The sequence below is a fragment of the Gastrolobium bilobum genome, unplaced genomic scaffold, assembly GCF_033153095.1.
Source record: "Gastrolobium bilobum isolate Gb01-03AN ecotype WA unplaced genomic scaffold, APGP_CSIRO_Gbil_v1 utg7396, whole genome shotgun sequence".
NCBI classification, from domain to species: Eukaryota; Viridiplantae; Streptophyta; class Magnoliopsida; order Fabales; family Fabaceae; genus Gastrolobium; species Gastrolobium bilobum.
The window spans coordinates 696,565-707,526 of NW_026899269.1; the positions used below are offsets into that span (position 1 = coordinate 696,565).

Sequence of the window (10,962 nt, forward strand, 5' to 3'; positions counted from 1 at the left end):
GTTTGGATTAGTTTATCCTGAGAAGATAATCACTTATATTGAGAAATTTGTTATGGTTAACTAAACATGCCACTCAGTGCAGATTTGTGACTGAAAGACAACAGATGCTCAACTATGAAACAGTGCTATCTTCTATATAGCTATCAATCATTACAAAGCACACAATAGAAGAAACAATTTGTAGCCCTCCTTATCTTACAAATAGTTTCGTAGTAAGAATTTGACGTAGAGAAGTAGTACAATGTGGTAAAATTTAGCAACAAAAGAATAATAAAAACTCCAAATACCCGTGCTGCCTTTTTCCTCTGAAACATTTTGACTATTATAAGCAGCAATCGACAATCCCTGACTATCTTATTGGATATAAACTTGTACTGATTGCTAAATTAAGGTTCACCGTGATCGATCCTGTAACTTTGTGCACCAAAATAGGCAATCTGCAGAACTTAAAGTTTAGATGTCAATGTGGAACTTGTCTTACCCTGGTCGTTCCCATCCAGCTTCCACAAAGAACAGAAAGAAACAGGTTGTCCCTTCCACCATAATCCCACACTTGAATTGTTCTCTTCTACTTTCATCTCCCAATTATTATCGTACTTCCTTAACAAAGCTCGACCTCCATCGATGGCATCCTCTCCAAATATTTCCCCAACAAACCCTGCTTCTTTCATTCTCTCACACCATTTTTCTTTCCCTTCATTCATCTCACGCTGGTTTGTCAATGCTTTTGCAGCTTCACCTTCCATCACCCTCCTTTCATCACTCTCACGACCCTTGAAAGCTGAGCTTGTGGAATCCAAAAACCTCCATAAGTACTCCACTCTCCGAGAGAACCCAGTGGCGAAATTCCCACAACTACTGCAGCAACATTCCATGTTGTTCTCACTTAATATCACCCCTTTCGGCTCAATGTTCCTCAAAACCTTCAGAAACTCACTCCTTTCATCAGGAGTGTTGTGATTCAAGTGATGCAGCCTAAACTGTGCACAGACAATAAAAGTTTCATCCGGGGAAGTGCCAATACTTTGAGAATTTAATGTCTCTAATGGATGATTCTCAAGCCTGTTTATCTGCAAATTGACATTCATGGACTGAGCAAAACCAAGGAGTCTAGAAGAGAAGTTATCACCAGGTGGACCTATTGAAAATGGGGTCTCCATATTGTGGTCATTTTCAGTGGAGGAAGAAGCAGTAACCACTGTGAGACGAACCAGTGGAGGAGGTCCACCAGGTCGACGACTCAAGGCCTCTAGAAATGTTGGCCATTGCACACCATGAGAGACACCAATGTCAAGGATGTGAAGGGTACGTGAATTATCTGGCTCTTCTGAAAGAACTTGAAGGATGGAAGCATTTGCTATGTTATTAGGAAAAGAAAACCAAGGGCTAACCTCATAGAACTTCAGTAGTGACTTTTGAAAGAACCTTGGTTCTGTAGATGCAAAAGTTATAGGCCCTGAAGAAGTAGATGATGGAGTAGAAGATAGATGGTGTGTCAGTGCTCGAAGACCATGTGCTGCAAGCCTGTGGTTTGCATCACCAGTAGGTGATGCTAGCTCGTGGAGAACATATAAGAGGTGTTGCACACGGTTCAGGTTTCCACCAGTTATGGCTATAGCACAAGGGTTGAGCAATTGCTCTGCCCACCTACCCTCCTTGTTGTTTCCATTGTTACAGTTATTTCCGTTGGCCTTGGATGCACCTTTCTTGTTCCCACCAGATTTTCTAACTGTTGTCCCTTCAACAACAGCATCTCCATTGTCAGCTTCATTCATTGGACGGCTCTTGATTCTCTTGTGCTTGTGGTTTTGTGATGGTTTGAGACTTGGTTCATCAGCGGCATTTCTTTTCTTGGGCAAATCAGAAAGTGTTGGGGTATTAGAATCATAAGGCTCAAGGGGTGTTGTGCTGGTTGTACTAGCAGCAGCAGCAGCAGCAATTGTGTTGTTGTTGTTGTTGTTGTTGATAGCTTTAGAGGAATCTGTATTGGCATCGGTTTGGTACAGGCTTATGTCTTGGCCTTGATCCCATAATTGATAATCATGGATGTCACTTGAGTCATAAGGATTATCCAAGAATGATGGAAAGAAAGAGACAGAACCTTCAATCCAGTCTAGAATGTGATCTGATGTTGGGTTTGGTTCCATGGTCATTGTAATGGAAGAAACTTTTGAGATATTGAAGAAAGATTGAAGGGTTTGAAAGGGCTTAGTAGTGTTGGAACATTGACCAAACAGGAGGAGGATAGAACCATAGACTTTCAGTTCATTAGTCTTTCCAGAATATTTTAAATAAAAGCATGGTGTAGAGATATATATTTCCTACTAGTGACAAATGAGAGAATTTTCTAATTGTTTGTGTGCTGTTCATTTGGAGTATGTGGTGTTTTATTAAGGTTTTTATAGTTTGGCATAGGCAACTAGGAGACGATTATGTCTCTTCTTTATGTTGGGTGGTTAACTTGTTCCTTTTGTATTATATTGGCCATTGAAATCCATTGCTAAAGATTGGAAAGATAAATTCCTCTGTAGGTTGAGGATTGTGATAGGTTCTTATAAAACTCTAGCCGGCACACACTACTTGACTAATTGAAAATTCTTGGAAAGTTTGTATCTGGAAAGGCTTACGCAACTTTTTGTGCTGTATTTTGTTGTTATTGGGTTTGTTTTTCTTCTTTTTTCATTATTTTCTTTAAGTATGCAAAAGGGTATATGAAAATAATTAAAATTATTTTAAAAAAAGTTCCCCAAGTTTTAAACTTCTTTCCCCCCCTGTTTTAAACTATTTATTCTTTAAAAGGGTGTAAGTAATGTCTTTTTAATATTTTTTACCCCTTTTTTTATAGACCCATCAATTTTCATGCTTTTTTTTTTTAAAAAAAAAAAAAACGGTTGATCCCACCACATAGATGTACCTGCAACAAGAGACAAAATATTTTCTATTCAGGAAATTAATAAGTCCCATAATAATATCACTAAATAATATTATAGCAGATACAATCATAAACTTTTTTTATACTGATAATGTATATAAACATTAGAGTAAAGACCCAAATTGGTCCCTGACAAAAAATGCGGTGGCCAAATTAGTCCCTAAGAAAAATAAACTCAAAAAAAAGTCCCCAACAATGTCAAACAGGTCCCACGTTAGTCCTTCTGTCAAATGAAAATTGACGGAGTGAGTGACGGTGCTGATGTGTCACGTTAAGTGACATGCGGTTGCCCACGTGGAGTGGTTGGACGACGTCGTTTGGTACAAACTCAGCCACTTGGACAACCCTTTTTTCAAAAACCCAATTTTGCCCCTCACCTAACCGTTGGACACTTTACCTGTTCCCCCTCTTCTAACATCGACACTTCATCGTTGAGAAGGAAGGAAGAAGACCGTCCATTAAACCCTGGTGCTTGCGTTTAGAATATTGTCAACTTTTTCCAGAATCGAAGGGAACCAGTGGAAGAAATAAGGGCCATATTTGGATACTTTGTGAGGCTGAGCATTCCGTTGAAAAATGTATGAGTATTTATAAGTTGAAACTTTTTTATATTGTTGTTTGTCATCCTTTGTTTAATGTTTGTGGTCCCCATGTCGTTCCCCTTTGTTTAATGCTTGCTTTTGTCTGCACGAAGTGGAACTTTGTGGTCCATGTTTCCATTTAGGGTTTTGTTTTAAAAGAAAGTAACAACCAGGTGGTGTGGTCCCTGCCATGGTTGACCCATTTAAAAATATTTAAAAACCCCATGTTAATCGTTGGAATACATGTCTGCATCCATAAAAAAGGTTGCTTTTTTATTGCTTTGTATTGTTTAACACTTTCAAAGTCTGTGGCTTCATGGTTTAATGATAGGATTGGTTTTTTGGTTTTGACAGATGTCCGAATACATAGTTATTGTCTATCATCACGGTGGTATGTTTATCAGAGATGAAGATGGAGTGATGACCTATATATATGGAAGGGTGGACTCATTGCCGGAGATGGACATTGACTACTGCAATATTCGTGACCTTGACACCCTGTTTAAGCAATATGGGTATGAAAAATACAAGAGGATGATGTGGCTACAGCCTGGGGTACCCGATTTGGATCTGGGGCTGAGACCTCTTAGTACAGATTCAGATGTGTGTGCTATGTGTGAGGCTGCTTTAGGGAATGGCAATGAGATACATGTCTACTTTGAGGGCTGCATCTCAATTCCCCAGTTTGCTTCACCTACACATGACAGTGAAGAGGATAATATCATTAATTCAGCACATAATGACGACCATGAAGAGGTTGATGATGGGGTCGGTTCACATGAAGGTTGTGCACAAGGTGATGTTGGGGTCAAAGAAAATGAAGACCATGCACAGGCTGCTGATGACCTTGGTGCACAAGGTGATGATGGGATGAATTTGGATGAAGACCATGCACGGGCTGCTGATGACCTGAATGCAGAAGGTGATGATGGGATCAATTCGGACCATGATGAAGACAGTGCAGATGATGGGTCTGAAGAAGACAATGCAGATGATGACCATGCTACCTCACACTCATATTCATATGAGAGTGCAGAGGATGAGGTTTACAAGCCTCCCCCACCTGGTGTTGAGGATAATTCAGAAGATGATGATGATGATATGTCAGTGCCAATTGTAGAGAAAGAAAGGCCTGCAAAATAGACCCCAAGGAGGAAGGCAGTCAAGAAGGATTCCCCAATACAAGACTCTGAATCTGAAGAAGTTGATGAAGAGGAAGCCATGATGTCATTTGAGGAAGAAGGATATACCTATCTGTCCGAGGAGTTGAGGACTCCTCCTTCAAGTGATGATGATGAGAATGTTAGACCTGTTATGCCAAATTTCAATGAGCAAGCTTCTTTTGGGCATGTCTATTTAGAACTTGGTATGGAGTTTATGAATCTGGACCAATTTAAGGGTGCAGTAAAAGATTACAATATCAGTCTTGGTAGGAACTTTGTATGGGTTAAGAATGACAAGGTGAGAGTAAGGGCCAAATGCAGTGTAGAAGACTGTGAATGGATGGTGTATTGTGCCTGGAACAGTAAGCAAAGCACATTCCAAGTTAAGACTTTTAAAGAGATACATGTTGTAGAGTCTTCAAGAATAAAAGGGCTACAAGAGATTGGGTGGCCAAGAAATTGGAGCAGAGAATAGTAACACAACCCAAGATGACAAGGACAGAGGCATTTGAGCACATGAAGGAGGAATACAATGTGCATTTGGATCTGAAGAAAGTAAGTAAGGCTTTGAAAAAAGCAAAGGGGACCATTGAAGGTTGTGAAAAGGAGCAATATGGAAGATTAAGGGAATATTTGTCAGAACTATTGAGGAGCAACCCTGGCTCCAGTTGCAAATTGCAAGTCACCCCCCAACCTATTCCACAAGCATTGCCAATATTTGACAGAATGTACATCTGCCTTGATGCTTGTAAGAAGGGATTCAAAGCTGGATGCAGGCCCTTAATTGGGTTGGATGGATGCTTTCTGAAGGGCTATTATGGAGGTCAATTATTGAGTGCTGTGGGTGAAGATGCAAACAAACAATTTTATGTGATTGCATATGCCGTGGTTGATAGTGAGACGAAGGACAATTGGAAGTGGTTTCTGACATTATTACAGGAAGATTTAGGGGACCATGCAGTATTTGGTTGGAACTTCATCTCGGATCAACAGAAGGTAAGGTTTTTTTGGTTGTGCTTCCAATTATTTATTTCATATAGAATTGTCATACTTAATTGTATTTTGGTTGTTAATGAATATTTTGCCATAGTCCTGTTGTTGATGAAGCTGTCCTTAGTAATTCTGTTTGATGATGTTAATGAATATTTTGGATTGCCAAGTTTGTCCTGTTTGTTCTGGTTGCTGTCATTGATGACCATGTAGTATTCTGTTTGCTGTCCTTCGTATGTGTGTTCTGGTATGTGTGTTATGTGTTGTTGCCATTGCCTTGCTGTTAATGAATATTTGCAAGCAAGCTTCTGCCATTGCCATTGCTGTCATTGATCTTATTGAATAATGTGGATTGTTTACAATTTTTTCATGTCTGTTGCTGCCAATGTCATGCAGTATCTGGTTTTGAAATCATGTGGTATGTGTGTTGTGTTTGCCTTATCTAATGATGTTTAATAACCTTAACTAGTCCCCCATAAATATCATCGAGGTCCATTTTAGTCCTTGTTATTTAACAGAAGGGACCATTTTGGTCCCTAACAATATTATCGGGGGTACAAATTGGTCCCTACAACAGTTCTTTTAATATGGTCACCTAAAAATCCAGCACTGTAAATTCCCCTTATACATGCTAATATTATTCATGCTGATTTGAGATTGTATTTTAATTTTTATTCACTGTCATTCACATACAGGGACTTGTCCCAGCCTTGAAGGAAATTATGCCAGGTTCACACCACAGGTTCTGTGTACAACATGTATGGAAGAACTTCATCAAGCAATGGAAGGATAAAGAGACAAGAGGAATTGTATGGGAATGTGCTAGATGCACCACTGTTCCCCAATTTGAGAAGGTCATGCAAAGGTTGAAGACTCTAAATGAACCAGCTTGGAAGTATCTTGACAATATACACCCTTCAGCATGGGTTAAAGCCTATTACAGTCACTGGCCTAAATGTGACAACATCACGAATAATATGGCTGAGGTGTGGAATGCAAAGATTGTCAATTATAGGGACAAACCTATAATGACATTGTGTGAGGAATTGAGGTGCTACATAATGCGAAGGATGGCAGCACACAAGAGGATTCTACAAACCTTTAGGGGTAAGATAGCACCGGCACAACAGAAGAGGCTGGACCAGTTGAAGGTTGCAAGCAATTCTTGGACACCAACATGGACTGGAAACTTGGTCCAAGATCTGTATGAAGTTTCTGGAAAGGGTCAACGTGTTGGGGTGAATTTAACTCAGCAAACTTGCAGCTGTAATGTGTGGCAGCTGACTGGATTGCCTTGTGAACATGCCATTGCTGCCATTGCACACAAGAATGAACCTGTGGAAAATCATGTTCACCAATGGCTAACAGTGGATGCTTTGCATGCCACTTATGAACACACTCTGAACCCAGTCAATTCCCAACAATATTGGCCAACTTGTGATGCCCCAAAACCACTTCCTCCACGCTTGAAAAGGCCTATTGGACGTCCAAAAAAGCATCGCAAGAAGGATCCAACTGAAGAGCTTATGAAGACCAACAAGAAGCTTAAGAAGACTTACACAGTTCAATGCTCCAAGTGTGGTCAGACTGGTCATTATGCCAAGACATGTAAGGGACCTGCTGGTGGATCAAAGAAAAAAACTAAACCGGTTAATGTTGAAGTTGGCCAGTCAAGGTCAGTTGAAGAGATCCTCATCAGCATGAGTCAGGGCCCTCCACCAGAGACAAGCAGCCAGCATGCACCAAATGCAGCTGAACCAAGAGCCAGCAGCCCACCACCATGCAATCCTGCTGAGGCAGTGACCAGTGAGACAGCAGCTGCAGCTAGCAGTGGCACCAGAGCCAGATTCATGAGCTTCATGACTACACCAGGACTCAGGCCACCTAGGCCAGCCCCACATAACTGAACATGAATTGTAATCACTGACATTAGGCCAGTTCGAATGTCTTAGGAGGCATTTTTTTTTGTTATTAGGCCATTAGCTTGGAATTGTAATTAGGCAAGTTTTTTTGGTTTACTTTGGTTTTGGCCCTGTTTAAATTATTCACCAATGACTTTTTTTTGTATGCCTCTGGTTATGGCCATATTAAGTATGAACACTTTGTTTTTTGGGAATACATAGTGTTCCTACTTAATGGTTTATTATGTCAGTGCCAATTGTAAGTACACAGTCATGATATCAATGAAATATGCTTTATGGATTACTAAATCTCTTATGTCATTACTAGTTTGGAATTGCTGTCATTGATGTGAAATGATTGGAAGATTATGTCAGTTTGGTTACTATCTGTATTCACTGTCATGATTGTTTTCTATACTGTCAAACAGTACTACTTTTTGATTCATTGCTTGTCTTGTTACAATATTTGTATGCTGTGTCATTTTGGGGTCATGTGTAAACATACCTGAATTCTGGGTTCCCTTTTATGCCTTATAAGTCCCCCACAATTTGGGTCGAGGACCATTTTAGTCCCTGTAATTTTTTCCTATTGGACAAATAGGTCCCTAACAAATTCATCGAGACCCAAATTAGTGCCTGTAACACATGACAGTAAGACACATGACAGTAAGACCAAAGGGGCACCAAAAGCTGTTACCACAGCAGCTCATTCCCCCCTTCTGTTTAATTCCCTCAATCCTTGTTGTTATGGCATTCCCTCAATCCACAGAAGCTCATACAATCTTTTGACATTTTATTTGGCATTTCAAGATAACTTAATACTTAGCAAATTGTGCTTTATGAACAATCAATTTCAAGGACATTAACCATTTTAAGAACAATCAACATCTCATTACATCCCAACAGTGGTCTTTCCATTACAGAGAAGCATACATATTACAGATTAAAAATGTGCATTTCACTCCACCCTACTACAAAGATATAAACATATTACAAAGACAATGAATGGATCAACTAAGCCCACATTTACATAATGGAGCAGCTTTCCTTCTTCCACTACTGAACCCAAACGAACTACCTAAGCTCCCCCTTCCAGAAGACATAATCATGGCATAAACACAAAGTTCAACCCTAAATCGAACAGTATACACCCACCTTCCCTAAACCGTCAATCATTTTTCCTAAACCGTCAATCAATTTTCCCCAAATTCATGCGTTCAACCTTCGATTCGATGCCATGCTTTCTGGTTTGAGTTGAACCCTAAACCCTAAACGACGACGTTTCTTGTATGAAAGAGAACTTTGTATCCAACGTGGCTGAGCTTACCCAAACGACGTCGTCCAACCACTCCACGTGGGCAACCGCATGTCACTTAACGTGACACATCAGCACCGTCACTCACTCCGTCAATTTTCATTTGACAGAAGGACTAACGTGGGACCTGTTTGACATTGTTGGGGACTTTTTTTTGAGTTTATTTTTCTTAAGGACTAATGTGGCCACCGCATTTTTTGTCAGAGACCAATTTGAGTCTTTACTCTAAACATTAAACTTGATTATAGTATATGTAGCTACTGTCCATCTATCTTAATATTGTTTGATAGCTAAAAAAATATATTATTTATTTACCTTAAAAGACTATTGGGCGAAAATAACAAGAACCTGATGCCGTGTTATAAATAACACTCTAGATTAAACTAAAGTATTCATTTTAAAAATAAATTACAAGAAGACAAAACCTTTACACCATTCGTTTTGAGGAAACAAAATAATACTTAGCAAAAAAGTAATGTTACAAGAAAAAAAAGTGTGTATCATTTTAAAAAATGTAAAGTTATATTATTTTAAGTGAGAAGAAAAAATAAATTATGAAAAAGAGAGAGTAGATAAAAATAAAATAAAAATAAAAATATCACTTTTTTATGAAAATAAAATAATACAAATTACATTATTTAAAAGAACAAATATGTTTTCCATATTATAATGCACATACTCCAACCTTTCACAGAATTCTCTGGCACAATGTCTTTTTGCTTATCTTTATTCAGAGGAAAAAAAAGGAGTATGACACAATCCTAATAAATAAATTCTCTGATGTCGTAAGGATTTATGTTTTGTATAACCAACATTATTATGATACTTAAAACAGAAAGTCACTATAATTGGTCAAGCAGTAAGGAATTTAGATAGTTTATATTAAATGATGTGTTTAATTTTTATTACTGTATAAAAAAGAATACTTAAAACAGAGGTACACTTTTGTTATAAAAAAATTAAGAAACAGTCGCATACATTCGTACTTAAGTTTTATACAGTAGACAACCCCCTCAGTTGGCCGCTGAGTTTTTAATAATTTACTTGGTTCAAGAGTTTAAATTATGTCTCAAGAAAATTTTAAATTTTTTTTTGAAGGTGACTGAAGGAGGTTGAATGAGGATATCTGTTAAACAAAAAAAAAAAAATTTATACAGTAGACTGGTATTTGAATATTTCAATATATATATATATATAGAGGTAGGATTCTTTGACACCGGTGTCAAATTTGAAATTTGACACCTCATCTGAGAGCCATTAGATCAAAAAAATATCAATGGTGTCACATGCTTACAAATCAGAGTCGTTGATATATTTTGATCTAACGACTCTCAAATAAGGTGTTAAATTTTAAATTTGACACGGTGTCAAAGGATGTTACCTCATGTGTATATATATATATATATATGGGTTTTATAAGAGTTATGTTGTAGGAAAAATGATTGTGTAATGTTATAGAGATTCGTTTTGCGTGCCTTAATTTTTTATTTATTTTTTTGTTTTAAAAAGTGTGAGCCCCACAAAATGTTGTGAGTGTAGAAAAATTTATTGTGTTATGTTAAATGATAAAACGAAAACGCTGTGTATATATATATATATATAGTCATAAGCAAGCGAATAAACGGGTAAGATAGACGCTTTCTTCATCTTGGCCTTCAACCCTACCTTGTAGCCTCCTCTCTATTTTTTTTTTTTTTTTTTTTGTAAATAAAGCCTCCTCTCTATTTTGTTTTAACCTCATCTCATACTTTAAGATATTCTTCCAATGACTCGTATCAATCACAAGCATGAAATTTTGACATGTTAATGTACACAATTTAATCAATATCAACGGCAGCAATAATAATAATAAAAGGAAGCAATGCTAATAAAACTTTTATTTGTTTATATTTTTATTAGATTATTATTTTTTAATTATTTTCAATTAATATGAATATATATATATATATATATATATATATATATATATAACTAATTAATTAATATTTTTTCTTGAATAAATCAAATTTAAAAAATTATAACTAAATAATTATTAAGAGACACGGTTTGTGACTTTGTGTGTAAAAGTTTGGTAACAAAA

At 37.5% G+C, this 10,962-nt stretch overlaps 1 protein-coding gene across 1 annotated transcript; it reads right to left on the reverse strand.

The window, feature by feature from the left end:
- Positions 1-446: 446 nt before the first annotated feature.
- On the reverse strand, positions 447-2,196 carry LOC133289056 (protein NODULATION SIGNALING PATHWAY 1). The gene has a single exon (XM_061486918.1). The coding sequence runs from the start codon at positions 2,151-2,153 to the stop codon at positions 447-449; it is 1,707 nt and encodes a 568-aa protein (XP_061342902.1). The 5' UTR covers positions 2,154-2,196.
- Positions 2,197-10,962: the final 8,766 nt, after the last annotated feature.

Excerpts from the sequence above, each read along its gene's own strand:
- LOC133289056 (XM_061486918.1), bottom strand. The coding sequence starts at position 2,153 with ATGACCATGGAACCAAACCCAACATCAGATCACATTCTAGACTGGATT.